A 14783-nucleotide genomic window follows, 5' to 3' on the forward strand; every position below is an offset into this window, starting at 1 on the left:
TTACACAAAAGCGGTTTTGTTTCAGTTATTTTTAAACGCTGCCTTCAAATCATAAGTCTATTTAGTTTGGAGGCAAGGGAGAGGGTCCTTGAGGCTATCAATTCCTACCTGCCTTGTGAAAACCACTGAAATGAAAGTTGTCTGCTTTTGCCTTCCACGTGAAACCACAGTACTGATGCTTCTATCTCACCAGGTTGAAAAATCAGGGGCCAGATGCTGATCAGCTGCTTCTTGCTGTACAAGAGATCAGAAGGGTGTTTTTTTTTAAATGTAGTTTTTCTCTCAATTTCTTTTCTCCAGTGTTTTCACCCCACCACCAGCTCTAAAGCACTGTTTGGTAACTACTTGCTCAGGTAGCTCTTACCTCTGTAACAAACAAGTAGAAAAGGTAACAGCTGCACGCTTAAGAGCAAGTTACACAAGGTAACTTAGGTAAATGTACCCCAAAACATCTGGTATTGTCCATCTCCCTTTATAGAAGCAGGAAACATCTGTTGGAGCATCCATCCTTTAAAGCAATTTGTCTGAAGTTAGAGACTAGTGTTTCACAAAAAGTGTTTGTAAAGAGGATGCACATTACAGGAATCCTCTTCGGTGAAGAAGGATGATTCTTACAAGCCTATCTGCCTCTTAGGGAAGAGAGCCATAGCCCCTGAAGGTACTTAATGTACCTAACTGTATTCCCACTGCCTCCTGCAGGTTTCGATACAGGAAAGGATCAAACTCCAGGATATGTTGTCATCAGCATGAAATCCTTCAATCCCAGATTTTCTAGAGAATTTTTAGGCTTGCTATTAAATTTCCCTACATTAAATTAGAATGTTCCTGGGGGGGGATTTCATAGCATGAAATATTTTCAGAGAAACAGTACCATTTTCCAACAAGACACCAGCAAAACCAAAGGTGCTTCTTCCCCCCATCTCACCCAGGATGTTACCAGTACAATCACAGAACCTGACTGGAGCAGTTTAGGTAGGCATTGCATGTAAGTGCACATCCATACAAAAGATTTTAGAACTTGTTGTAGCTAGGTAAGTGCAGTGCCCTAAGTTACAATGAGTTTTCCCCATCTCAAATATATTCAATTTATTCAGGTGAACAGCAGCTGATGCCCAAACATGGAAGGATTTATGGTGCGTTGCATTAGATCAGGGACTCTTGGTTCGAGCTGCAGCTCACCATCTGAGCAGTGTAAGTAGCTGATACTGGGAACTTAAGTTACCAAGGAGAAAAGACTGCCCTGTTCTCATGTAAAATTATCTGCTCTATTCAAGTCTGTCTTGTTAAGCAGAAGGGCTGTTCAGTTTCTCTTCAGCCTGCCCTCCTTGGTATGTGCTTTTGCAGCCAGATGGACAAAAAATGCATCACAGTCAAAGGGAGGGAATGTAGCTTTTGGAAACTGCTATTAAAAAGCTCTTACTTGATTGAATAGCGTTATTCTGAAAAAAGACATGAATAGGATGCTTCACAGACCGTGGCCATAACACATGAATCCCCCTTGTGCTGTAACTAGGAACAAGTCACAGGTAGTATTAAAAGTTGGGTAGGCTTCAAACATTCATGCTCCTGCCAAAGGCTCTAAGAATCCAACAATCCTTCTTTTGAGCTATGGAGTTGGTGCAGCACTGCTGTGTCAGCTGCTGGGCCACTACCTCACTCCTCCTTCCAGAAGCAAGGGAAGCACTAGGTGTGCTTTTGGATCTGAAAGCAAATGTTGAGGATTATAAGGTCACACACTATATATATACCTCAGGCTCTTATTTACTCTGACAAGAGAGAATTCTTCCCTTCTCCCTACCACCTTCAAAGTACAAGAGTACTATTTTCTATGTATTGTGTTGATGGATGATTTTTTTCTTCAAAAGCCTCTTTGTATGATGTAGGGTAGGTGTTTATCAGTGAAGAAACTGCATGCATCTGAATACAAAACTGACTCACTTGTCCTTAAAATATAACTTTTTTTTTAAATGCTTTTTGCAGAGACCTAAAACTGGACAATGTGATGCTTGATAAAGAAGGCCACATCAAAATAGCTGATTTTGGAATGTGCAAAGAAAATGTTGCTGGCGAGAACAAGGCAAGCACTTTCTGCGGGACCCCAGACTACATTGCTCCTGAGGTCAGTATGTCACTGCCATGCACTGATGGGATGGATTTAATACACTAATGTAAGAATGGCCCTTGTGATTAATCATCCCTTTGTAGGCTAATAGTTCAGAAATGTAAAAGTCTAATTAGCACAGAAAAAAACCACATTAAATCAGAGTTCTCTGTAGAAGGTACTTGAGATTTGTAAATATTCTATAGCTTCTAGTTTAAAAAAACACAGTCTTGAAATGTTAAAACGTTCAGGTTTTGAACAGCTAGTTATCCCTTCCGCCTTTACAGCTAGCATAGACACAGGACTCCTGCAAAATGAATCTATGTGCGCTGCAGATGGTGAACAGCCTTGCACCCATGCAAACTATCAAAATTCAAAGCAAAAGCAGCTTCTAAGGGGGAATCTCACTAAGTTAAATTCCCTGTGTCATAGTTGGCTTTTTTGATCTGATTTTCAAAGTAGTCCAAATAAGGCAGTTAGCTTTTAAAGCTATAAATTATGTAAAAGTCTGTTTGGTAGTAATCTACTTTTCATTGCTACTTGCTTATCCCTTCATCTTGTAACGAAACTAGAGAAGATGTTTTCCAAGTATATGGTTATTTAAAGGCAAGGGAGAAAAATTTCTGAATGAGAATGAAGACCTGTCCATGTTTCTACAAACAACAGCCAAGGATTAAACTACAGCTGTGCATCAGTGTCAACAATTTGTCAAATGGCTGGATTACTTTTTTTCCCCTCCCAAATACCCTGGTTATTAAAGATTCTCTTAAAATCCCTCTTCTGTTTTTTGGTATATATTGCTGCCTAGTTACTTGTGTTTCTTCCTCTGCACTTCTTCTGTGGAACAAGATCCTGCAAGGTTTGCGGTACACATTCTCTGTGGACTGGTGGTCGTTTGGGGTCCTGCTGTATGAGATGCTTATTGGACAATCCCCTTTCCATGGGGATGATGAAGATGAATTGTTTGAGTCAATCCGAGTGGACACCCCTCACTACCCACGCTGGATTACCAAGGAATCGAAAGATATATTAGAAAAGGTAGGACTGATGATCCACGAGTGGGTCCAGGGCTGGACAAATCTAGACTTTTAAAAGGACCTGTTTATCAGCAAGCAAATTACTTTTACAAAGCGAAAGCCAGGTCAGATTAATTACTAATGGTGTATTTACTGTTAGCAACATCTGTTCTTTTAGCAATACACCCATCATTCTTCCACTGCCACCTACCTTTTGAGCAGACCTAAGGCTTTACCGGGTGTCTTCCCTTACAGCTATTTGAAAGGGATCCAACAAGACGACTTGGGGTCACTGGGAATATCAGAGACCATCCTTTCTTCAAAACCATCAACTGGACAGCACTAGAGAAGAGGGAGGTGGACCCTCCTTTCAGGCCAAAAGTGGTATGTGGGTTATTCTTTGTTCTGTAGCAGTACTGCAAATGTCAGCCTAGGGGTGAGGGGTGATCCCTCTAACTTGCTCTAACTATCCTGCTGCAATTTTCTCCTCACATTTTATAAATGAGACAGTTATGTATGTTAAACCCCGTTGTTCTTAGATGGTTCAGTTAAAAAGGTGCACTATGTTCTTCTGACTGCCCTGAAATCTTCCTATTAAGACTGTCTTCCTGTACGCTCTCAGGGAGCTTCTTTACTAATATCATCCTCAGGAAAATTAACTAATAGTTCCGATATTCATGCTCCTTGATTAGAAATATTGATAGTTTCTTGTGGTTTTCCCTTCTGTAACACCACATGGGAGAAGGACCAATAACTTGAGGCTACTCAGTTGGTAACTGCCTGCAGGCCTTCTCTACAAGCATTTCAAATTCATCCGAGAGTCTCCATGTGGGCAAAAAGATGCATTCTCTATACCACTGAACTTAGAACTATTTGTAACATACGTGCCTAATGTTACCTCAAAAAACACGTAAAGGACAGACCATATGTTACTCATAGTCTGTATCACTGTGGGATGCTGCTGCTTCATCTCACTAGGTTAAAAAACCAAATCGGTTTTCCTCCACCTTGTTGCTGGTACAGGTAAAATGATCTGCATTACCTCCAGTCTCTTTAAAATGTACTTACGTACTCGATGGAGGGGAGTCATTCTGTTCAAGAACAGAACGCTTCGTGTCGCATGTTCCCATAGAAATGGGAACTGTGGAAACATAAGGATCCTGCAAACAGTTACCTTTGGAGGTTCAGAGCATAAAACATGGTCTTTAGTAATGTGAACTTTTACGAAACATGCACAAATACTTTACCCAGACACAAAGCAGCTGCAATAGGGCATCACTTTTTTCTGTGAACAAGTACAGACCGTAAAAATGCTTTCAAGAATTTAAAAATTTTGGTTAATGGCAAGAAATGTTGGGTTTCAATGTAAGTGCTGTATTGCTTTTGTCAATAGAGAATCTTTGGGCAATTCTGTGAAACATTATCACAAATCCAGGCGGTTCTTCTGCAAAGCAACCTGGTGCTATTTGTTTTCAACTAACGATAAGCAATCACCCAGTTATAATCTCGTAGTGTTGTTAAAACAGGCAAAAAGGAGATTTTTCTCTGAAGAGGAGGAGGGAGGAAGCTCAAGAAATAACTTCCTAACCTTTTGTATTGAAGTAATTTGTTCTGGAAGAAATTACAAAGTTTGTCTCAAACTATCTATCTTCCCTCTCTGTTTAACACAGAAGTCAGCAAGCGACTACAACAACTTTGACAGAGAATTTCTGAGTGAGAAGCCAAAACTGTCTTACAGTGACAAAAACCTGATCGAGTCCATGGATCAGTCTGCATTTGATGGATTTTCTTTTATCAACCCTAAATTCGAACAGATCTTAAGCAAATAAGTCTCTGAACAGAGTCAGACTTTAAAGCAGGCTTAAACGTTATAAACTGAAACCTCCCAAGTGCTCAGTGTTATGCGTTCCAAGGATGTTGTCGATACTTCAGAATAATACACAGTAGTGTGATTAATTATGTCCAACTGCTGATTTATTGGCAGTGTTCTTTTATGCATGGTTGGGTTTAAGGTATGTGAATCATTGTGCATTATTTTCCCTGTTTGGGAAAATGTAAATTCTGTTTGGTACTTGAATGTAGTTATGTTTTATATATATATATATATGCTGTATATTTTGCTCGAGAAAGACATTAGGAAACAGAAGATGTCTTTTTAAAAAGTGTTTGAGCCCTTGGTTCTTTTATTTGTCTTCAATTAAAAGAAAGTTACCTTAAACTTTCAATCATGGCTTTATGATTTTTTTCTAGAAAGAGGTAATTAAACTCCAGTTGTCTTTATAAACCCTGATTACTCACTCACAAAAATAACCCAAATATTTTAGGAGAATTAACCAAAAGCAGAGATTCATAGTGTAACACTAGCTGTTGTGGGAAACGGCTCTGTGCTACTCTTACCTGTCTCTCAGTCAGAGCAGTCAGTGCCAAGAGGAGTCAGGCTTCACTGATCGTGCTGAATGTTTATTCCGAGGCAGCATAAGCATAAAACAGCAAGGCCCAAGTATCCCGCAGCAACCACAGCATAAGGCCTGGGAATACACATTTCTACTGTTAAATGTCACTTCCTATTAATAGAAATACACAACACACTCACAGCAGCTTACCAGGAGGAAACTGGCAGGTAACGATGGTGTAGAGCCTTAGTACCACTTGCCGGGTCTGCTGGAGAGGAAGCATCTTGCTTAACTGCCAAGCACAAAAATCTTTCTTCCAGTTTTATCTGCTTGTTTTTATTACAGCAGCTGTGGCTCTTTCTACTTGCTGTAAAAAGGACACAAAACTAGATCCTGCTTTGTTGCAATTACCTACTTCTGAATTTTGGTACTGCAAATGACTTAATTTTCTCAACCACTGAGCAGGCAGAAAAAATACTGGTATCAGTTTGTCCACCACAGTTACACAATGCTGCAGGGCTCTTAGGAGCACCCTGTAGCTTCTGGGCAGTTTCAGACTGTTAACCCTGCTGAAAGAGCAGGAGAAAACTATCACCCACCCGCCTCAGTAAGACTTCCTATAGACTCAATAAAATACACTGCCACCTTTGTTTTCCTTCTAAAGAACAGCTCTGGCTTGTTGTTACAATTCAAGCAATGCCAGCAAGACTCAGTTGTCATCCAAGCATACAGTAGATTGAGACTGGAATAGTCAGAACACAGTTGGCATGTCCAAACAGACAGGGTTTGCCTAGTTACCACTGCACGCACTGACACAAAACCCCGTGTCAGAGGGGGAACAAACACTACGCTGCCAGCGAGAGCAACAAACTTGGGGTTTTTCCCTTTCCAGTAACCTCCTAAGACACTTCTGCTTTGCCATTTTTCACTACTTTTAGTACTCGCTCTGGAGTAACAGGTGCCAAACCTGCTCAGGAAGGACCCTGATCTTCACATAGCAACTCTTTCAGCAGCTTCATCTGACTGACCGACCTGGAGGCTCTCCAGCTGCCACAAACGCGCCTTCTGAGAGCCCGACTGCACGCACGACACCCGGGCAAGGACACCTTTACCCCGCAGCGCGGTTACTACATTGCTCAGCAGCAGCACCGTACCGTGTAGCCACGTGCCTTGTGTGAACTGCGCTGCCTGAACGGGGAACTGCCCTGCCGCAGCCCTGAGCTCCTTACAGCGACCAGAAGTGAAAGCTCCGCAGACCGCACAGCTTCGGGGACCTCCTCCGCAGAACTGCCGTGCCTGAGGGCTGCCTGGTGGACAGCAAACGGCCGAGTTGGCTCAAGCATCGCTGTCTGGGCCATCCTCACACTAAAAGGAGATGGAGGTATTAAAGAATTCTGTCCAGAAAGCAGCCTAAAAGCTCCAAAACAAACAAAGAAAATTACCTTCCCCACAAACATAAATACATAGTAGAGTTAAAAACAAAGAAAACACTCCTTCCACCTAGCAGAGAAGATACAAGTGGTTACCACCCAAGAATATACAGTGATCAACAAGACAGGAAAATTTGAATGCATAATTTTAAACCACAAAGTAGTAATTAATTTTGTCCTTATCCTTCAGAATGACAAGTACCCCGGCAAATTTAATGCCACCTGCCTAACCTATACATGCAAATTTGTACTAGAAGGCAGCATTTTGCAGTTGGTTTTCAGCTTTCTCAAAAAAACAGCAGCATTTGGAATACTACAGAAGAACAGCGTAGATTTGAGAGTGTGGATCAGATCTTAAAACACCACTGACCAGATAAAATTAATAGTCTTACCTTTCTCCTCCCTTGTGTGCAAATCTTGACTCGTAATTTATTTAATAATTTTTTCCAACTTCTTCCTCAGTTACTGAGTTTGTTACTTAAATTATAATTATTTATCTGAGTAAAGCAACCAAACGGGTAAATTAACTCAATTCTTACACCTACGTATAAGCGCTCTTAACCAAGCTACACTTCCAAAAGCTGTGGAAACCTGCTGAGCTGCAGGAACAAACACTTACCTGGCACTTCGGCTACTGTGAATGGGTACAGAAAGAAACACACATCAGCAAACATTGTAGCATTTGATCTTTATTACTTGGATCAAAGGTCAAATGATTACATTTGTCTGAAAGATTACGACGAAGGCCAACGATGTAAGGAAAGACAAGTTTAATCCCATTTGAGAGACTGCATCTGAACTAGCAAGTGCATTAACAGTCAGAAGGCAATAAAATAAACATGGGTACAAATACACAAGGTCAGAACGGGTGTTTTCACCTCCCCCGTCAGTGACAGTTCAGTCAGAAGGGGGGGGACATAACAGCTTTTAGACAGTGACAACAATCTGCAATTCTCAACAGTGCCTTTCCAGAAAGGCGGTTATTCCCCGCAGAGAACCGATCACTTGCTTCAGATCTACATGCGTGGGCTACACTTGGTCTCACCAGCTAGAAAGGATTGGATGCAGTCAGTGATTAGTACCTTCCTAAAGTAGAACAGACAACTTCGTATTTTTTTTTCTCTTCAAGTATCAGCATAACAGTTTATTTACACTTGTATACAATTTGTTTTACTGAACACCCAACGTAGTAAAACACTCATCACAGTATATTCAAAAGCAGGCTATAAAAATACCTACTATACATAAAACATTTAGCCTCAAGGAATTTTACAGCACCTCTGAAAGTTGAGAGGGGTAAAACAAAGGGAGAGAGGGGAGACACCCCAAGCCGTGCTTGCTGTAAAGAGAAGCGGCCCTTGGGCTCAGCTCTCACTAGGGGAAACCTTTCCTTCCACCACGTTTCTTCCACCAGGTCCGAGCTCAAGTACCACCACAGTCCGCCAGTGAAACCCTGCTTTTCTAGTGCGGTCTCCTGGGATTTGCCCTCTGTAACTACAGATAAACTCCAACTTTCTCAATTTAAAAGCCGTTTAACAACTCCTGGTCACGGCTGGACGGTGGAGGTCTGGAGGAGCGGGGGCTGCTTGGAGCACAGCCTGGCTTTCCCACGCTGAACACGCGTCAAATCAGGAGGGGAAATTACTGCTACATTTTTGCCACGGCGGTGGCCTTGTTAACTACACATCAATAAATTAACTTCTCTGAGCAGCGCTGTGTGGTCTTTCTCCTCACATAATAACTACAGACACAGCTGAATTAATAAAGATCTGAAATGGGTGTTACCGAACGCAGATCGCACACACAAAGCTTTAGACAGCAGTGCTTGAAGCAAGTGTTTCTGGTCATTCTGTACCCTACACATTCCTCTTCTGAAACGGAACCCAGTGATACGGTATGGCTTACTTCCAGAGCTGAATGTATTGCTGAAATTAGCTTATTAAAACAAATCACAACAGCAGCACATTATTTTATAAACCCTGCATAAACAAAAGACAATCTAGCCCTTGCCTGCAAAACTATGTTACGAGGGCCCCGTATTTCACACAGGAATTGAGAAAAAGGAGGAAAAAAAAAAAAAAACCAAGCAACAAAACAACCCCAACAACATACATGGTAAAAGCTCAATTAATTGAAGAGAAGTCCTTAGAAAAAACACAGTCCAACTACCAAAGAATAGCTCTCCTCGTTTCAGAACTAAGAAAGCAGTGCTGGCAGCTCTCTGCAGTTGTCTGGTAACACACATACAAAAACCACATTGATTTAGTACAGTTAAAAGGTCATGGCCTCAACAGACATAGAAAATTCCATTTTTAGCACTGGAGTTTCACAAGATTTAAAAGAGCAGCAAAGAATTGGGATGGTGGAAGATGCTTAAAAACAACACAAAATAACCCAAGGCATGTGTGCCATGTTAAAAGTAATTTCAGAATTTACCTGGTGTTTTTCTTGCATGAGCTGTTAGAATGGTTAAACTCCACCTAACCTTTCTGTACTGTTTCCTGATGTACATATTAAATGTGGCTATAAAAGAGAAACATATACTTTTATGTTGAAATTCATTCCAAAAATTGCTTAAAAAGAATAATTAAAAAATCACAGCACTAATAAAGACAAGCAGCTTCTCCAGCCCTTGACAGTCTGAATCCTTTTCCCCTCCCTTCCAGTCTCAGAAAAGCTGCTCATCCCCTCCTGTAACTGCAGCAGAAAGGACCGACCTCTCTCTCTCCCCCTCCCCTCCCCCCGAGAATTCATTAGCCAGGCTGCCAGCTAGACTCACACTCTTGTCCCCTACTTAATACTATGTCTTCCACTGCCCTCCAAAATACACCCAGCCCCTGGAAAATGTTAAAATCTTGCTAAAAGAGCAGAACCTTTCAGGTAGTGAATCTAGCTTTAATGCTTTTATTTTCCAAAGGGAAAGTCTCCCCATTTCAGAAAAATCTAAGTTGTGGTTGGCAAACAAAAGTCTCAATTCAAAACACAGAAAAGCCACCAGAGCTGACAGGCTTTCCCATTTAAAGTAGTTTTGCAATATGAAGCCTCCAATGCTCAAAATGTAGAATTTCACCTATGTTAAATACACAATCAAAAAATCTCCATGTAACTCTAGGCAATCATTCACAGTAAAAGTAAGAGGAACTCTTAGAAAAACACTTAAAAAGGAAAGTAAAATCTAGTTAAAATCTGACAGTAAAATTGACACGGGCAATTAACCATCTTGCAGTATCCACAGATGAACAATAAAAACCACTGAAACTGCACAAATTTACATACCAAAAAAATCTAAAACCAACTCTACTCTGCTTCCCATAAATCTTTTTACTGATACCTTTCGGCACTGGGAGTTATCCACAACTACAGGTTTTCTCCAAAGAAGCTGAATCACATTCGAAATGTCTTAAAGTGAGGGGGAGGCGCATTCATTCCAACTTGCTCGGCGCTCAGCAACGCCTCCTCCATTCGCCGGGACCTGAGCTGCTACTTGACGCTCTTGTGCTGGAGGAAGGGCTGCTGCCCCCGAGAACTGGAGCTATAGGTGGTTAGGTACTGTCCTCAAAGCTTCTTCTCTTGACCGATCCACACCTACATTCTGCAAATTTAAAGAGAAAAGATTTTAAAACAAGGGTCTCATGGTCAGCTGGGATTTTGCTTAACACACAGCTGTTACACGAGGCAAAAGATGAGCAAGTTTTAATGCTTATTGCCTCAAAATGTATTGTAAAACACAAGGAAAGGTCCCAGCACATGAGCAGAAGTCAGAAGCCAGGCTTAGACCTTGTTCCAGCCGCTACATGATTCGCAGATCCCAATTCTCTCAGATACCTAAAAGCAGGCTCTCTGCTGCCAGTGAAAAAGCATCTCTAAGACATGTATTACACCAGGTCTGGTAGGACAATCAGTCTCTGTACACCACATGCAGGTCACCATGTTATGTTTTTTAAGACTTTTTTTCCGTTAACCACTGTTTTTAACCACATTTTTCTTAGCCACTATCTCTTCTAGTCTTTATGCATATCGTGTAAGAAGAAACAAAACCACACAGCAAAGGTCATAAACCACACAAGCACTGAGAAAACCTGGAGGAAGGGAAGCCCATCTCTCTGTTTCGAGCACACTTCAGGAAACGACTCCTAACACCAACAGCTGTAAAACTAATTCTGATCCTGCCTGTAAGCAGCTAAATCGCTGAAAGACTGAGTAAATCCCTATAGAGCTGGTAACATAAAGTTTAAATGCACTTCAGGATACATGGGCATGTTAGCAGATGTCACACCAACATCAGATAATGGTTCAGTGGTTATAAACCCACATCTATTAGAGTTTACTTTCAGAACAAGTCTCTTTGGTCCAACTCAAGGAAAAGGAGAGCCCCACTAGCACACAGCGAGGAGGACTCTCAGCACACACTCTCAGACAGCAGAAAACTCCATCAGTCAAAATGCATCAACTTCAAAAGTCATTCCCCTCCCCAACCCCAGTTTCTAGGATTTTCATCCCTTTCTTATGAAAACGGGAGATAAACAAGCAGCACCAGATTTCATTTGAGGGTTGAAGTGTGCCAACATCACTTCTGCCCTTACCAATTCTCCTGCACTAGTGTCAGCGCTTTTCTTTCTCATCAGCCTTCAAGTCTTTGGGTCAATCACTCTGTTTTCCACCATAAACACACCACACCAAGATTTCCAAGACGACACACATGAATGCTGCTGGGCCGAGTCGTCCAAGTCCTAGAAATCACTGCACTCACCAGCACACTGCCTGACCCACTCTGATTTCTCTCTTCGAAGGAAAGAAAAGCAACAACTCTATTTCAGAAAGCAGCTTCTACAGGTAGCATTTCTTCTGCAGCAAAGGACACAGAGAAAGCATGAGCATCTAAGAACATAAGGACCTGGCAAAACATGTCACACCCTGCATGACCACAACAGAGGAAAAAAAAACCCAAAATGCTGACATTTGTTTCATTTGTTGGCATTCTTCTTAGCAATCGATCCAATGTACCCAGAAATTCCTTGGGACTGCAGAGATGTCTCCGCAGGCAATCCAAGAATATTGGCTAAAATCTTTTAAGCTGAGCATCTGCTGTTGATTCAAAGAAAATTAAATGGCGTGTGAAATGGAGCATCAATACACAGGAATCCAGAGGTACTGGAAATTACTCCACAAGCAGCAAGAACTAGACAGCTATAACATGAAACTAAAAGGAAATGAGGTGGTCAAGACAAGGCAGAAGATACAGCTTATTTAAGTCAATGAGAGCTATCAGATGAAAGCAGCATCTTTGCAACTGAGACAGACTCGAGGGAATATCGATATGCAGTCAAGAAAGCTGAAAGCAAAAAATGCTTCAATTTGAGTAAATGTGAAGGAGAACAGGCTGTAGAAGCGAAGCACACTGAACTGTCACACTGAAGAAAGAAAACTCTGTCTGGGATAAACCCTAGCAAACACACCCTAGGGTTTATTAGGCAAACAGAATACTTAACTGCAAGACCAGATGAACTGAAGCTTAGAAAGACTGAAGCTTAGAAAGGAACTAAGATCCTCATTAATGGTAAATGGATTCCTACTCATAGGAATCATGTTAGATTAGATTATAGCTGCTGGGATTGTACCCTTTTCCAGAATAGCCACAGGCTTCAACAGAGAAAAGTTGTGCAATGAGAAGAGTGCTGCTGCTCAGAAAGGACCGAGGTTTCAGCCTTACTTTTGGGACCAAAAGGCGTCCCTGCAACTGTTCAGCACTGCCTTACAAAGCACACCGGGACAAAACTGCTGTCCTGGGAACAGCACTACCACTGCTAGGCACCAGCAGCAACACAGTCTGGAGAGCCCAGGAAGCACAGGAGTGGGAACAAAAAACATTAAACACCTTTTTTTCAATACTATTTCTACCAAGGCTCTCCCTCGGTCAGCCTGGGCAGGGGCTTGCTGCTTCTGAAGCCCACTCCCTGAGGAGGGTCAGCGCTCACCAGGGCAGGAGCAGTCTCACTCTGCCTTGCACAAGGGTCCATCTTGCCCACTCCTCTCTGGAAAGACTCAAAACACAGAAATTAACCCAAATACACTCTTACACCACTGTTCCTCCTCTGCTCATTATACTCCCCCCTGCTTTGCACATTTTTTTTTCCTACACAACAGAGCCTCCCCTAGAAACAAAATGCTATGGATTTCCAAACAGGACAGAGTCTGCCATTTCAGTTTTGTTTTGTTTAGCTGCATGCAATTGTCACAGCAAAACAGGAAGATTTTGCGTGAAGGCTCCTCTAGGGAAGAGGGCTCTGAAGGGCACAGGAGCCACGAAGACAGCCAAAGCAGATGCAGTTAGTAAGGGCCCTACACAGCTGAACAACAAGCACAGACATAAAGAGAGAAATAAACAGCACACTATGAACAATCCAGTACTCTTATCAGCCAGCTTTCCCTCGGCGAGCTGTGCCACAAACTGTCACTGCCGCTTCCTGCCCAGCATCAGGCCTTTCTTTTAGTAAGAAAACATGCCAGAGAGGACTATTAAGCAATCCTGCTGTAACAGGAGATCACTTAAGAGTGCAAAACTGCTTTTAAATATCCACTCCACTCCATTGCACACATCAGCACCATGAGCATTATGCTCAGCGAAGAGAACAACACGCAGCCATAGCCCCAGGAAATCGGGCTGGCAGCAGCTGGCAGGGATGGAAGGTCCCGGGTCCTTCTGCTGCTTCCGCTCCCTCTGCAACCTCCATGGGCCACAGAGCAGGCAAGCCCTGCTTTCTTCTCCGGCCAAGTTCCTGCCCCGTCCATCTTCCCCCTCTGTTTCCTCCAGTGGCCCAAGCCATCCTTTTTCAAGCAGCAAAACTCAGTTCTTCCACAGCAGACGCCTGTGCAGATTTTGGCTCCATCAAAAACGTAATGCGTTTAATTTAAACTTGCACAGTATCTCCTTAGTTGTGGCTCACGGAGGTGGCAGCACTCCGAGCCATCTTAGCGTGGTTTCTCAGTACCCAACCACGGCTACCACCCCTGCGACCTCCCGGGGACATCACTTCAACTCTCGGGTAAAAGCTACCGGACTCACTAATTAATGCGCAAGCAGGTACCGCAGGCTCAGATCTCCTCCTCCGTGGCATTTTTCATGGCAAAGCACATGCCAAGATGTTGGGCAATTAAACACTGAAACATGACGGAACACTCCCGTGTCACAGTCACGACAGAGAGGAAAATAATCTGGGCAACCTCAGTTCCTGGGACACTGGTTTAACTAAATACCAAGCAGTACAGCGGGAGGGTCTCTGGCCAAGAGGTTAGTTGGTTGTATCAGACATTCCCGATTGCTATAAACACCTGAAAACTTCAGTGTAATTTTAGAAGTGCAGACATGTAACACTTTTTTTCCAAAATCCTGGTTTTGGAAAAACATACCACCTGAGAAATCTACCCAATAAAAGCTTTCCACAACACACCACTCTTGCTTACTTTCAAGACTAAAAGACCACCCACCCCTCAGAAGACAGTTCCAGGACTTGGTGATTTTCTGCCTTTCCCAGACTCAATGCTACTGAAACAAAGCTGCTTCAATGGCACAGGCTTCCCATGGCCTCATTTTGCCCACTGTAACATCGGAGAGAAAGGAGCCAAGGCATGGCACCCCATCTCTAACAAGCTGCAGTCTTCTCCAGCCTGTGAAAGGTTTTGCTGTAATTCAGTTCAGGATGCATACCCTGCTGGTTTGAGATCCTGCGCCTACTGGAGTCACAACTTAGATACAAAATCATCAGGTGAACTCTGCTTCCACATTCTGAAACGGTCAACACTACTTATTGTACCCTAGATAAAATCTGGGTACAAAACATACGGA

The 14783-nt window shown here is 42.5% G+C and overlaps 2 protein-coding genes and 1 long non-coding RNA gene across 11 annotated transcripts in view; 1 reads left to right on the plus strand and 2 right to left on the minus strand.

Moving 5' to 3' along the window:
- The window catches only part of PRKCD (protein kinase C delta), a 69717-nt gene extending 64375 nt beyond the window's left edge, over positions 1-5342 (plus strand). For all 4 annotated transcript variants that reach the window (XM_075052735.1, XM_075052738.1, XM_075052737.1 and 1 more), the window contains 4 exons: positions 1981-2119; positions 2951-3139; positions 3373-3501; positions 4788-5342. In XM_075052735.1, the coding sequence (XP_074908836.1) occupies positions 1981-2119; positions 2951-3139; positions 3373-3501; positions 4788-4946 (616 nt within the window). In that variant the 3' untranslated portion in view covers positions 4947-5342. The remainder of the gene's footprint in view (positions 1-1980; positions 2120-2950; positions 3140-3372; positions 3502-4787) is intronic.
- On the minus strand, positions 139-7045 carry LOC142042630 (uncharacterized). Its single transcript, XR_012653816.1, has 4 exons — positions 6665-7045; positions 5721-5877; positions 5515-5645; positions 139-234 (listed from the first exon to the last, which is right to left on the minus strand). It is a non-coding gene; the product is annotated as an uncharacterized LOC142042630 (long non-coding RNA).
- A 568-nt stretch (positions 7046-7613) lies between these two features.
- LOC142042820 (6-phosphofructo-2-kinase/fructose-2,6-bisphosphatase 4) overlaps positions 7614-14783 on the minus strand; it is a 53603-nt gene continuing 46433 nt past the window's right edge. For 5 of the 6 annotated variants that reach the window (XM_075053177.1, XM_075053176.1, XM_075053175.1 and 2 more), the window contains one exon: positions 7614-10532. In XM_075053177.1, the coding sequence (XP_074909278.1) occupies positions 10473-10532 (60 nt within the window). In that variant the 3' untranslated portion in view covers positions 7614-10472. The remainder of the gene's footprint in view (positions 10533-14783) is intronic. The other variant, XR_012653870.1, reaches the window with a different exon arrangement.

The sequence above is a fragment of the Buteo buteo genome, chromosome 21, assembly GCF_964188355.1.
Source record: "Buteo buteo chromosome 21, bButBut1.hap1.1, whole genome shotgun sequence".
Lineage (NCBI taxonomy): Eukaryota > Metazoa > Chordata > Aves > Accipitriformes > Accipitridae > Buteo > Buteo buteo.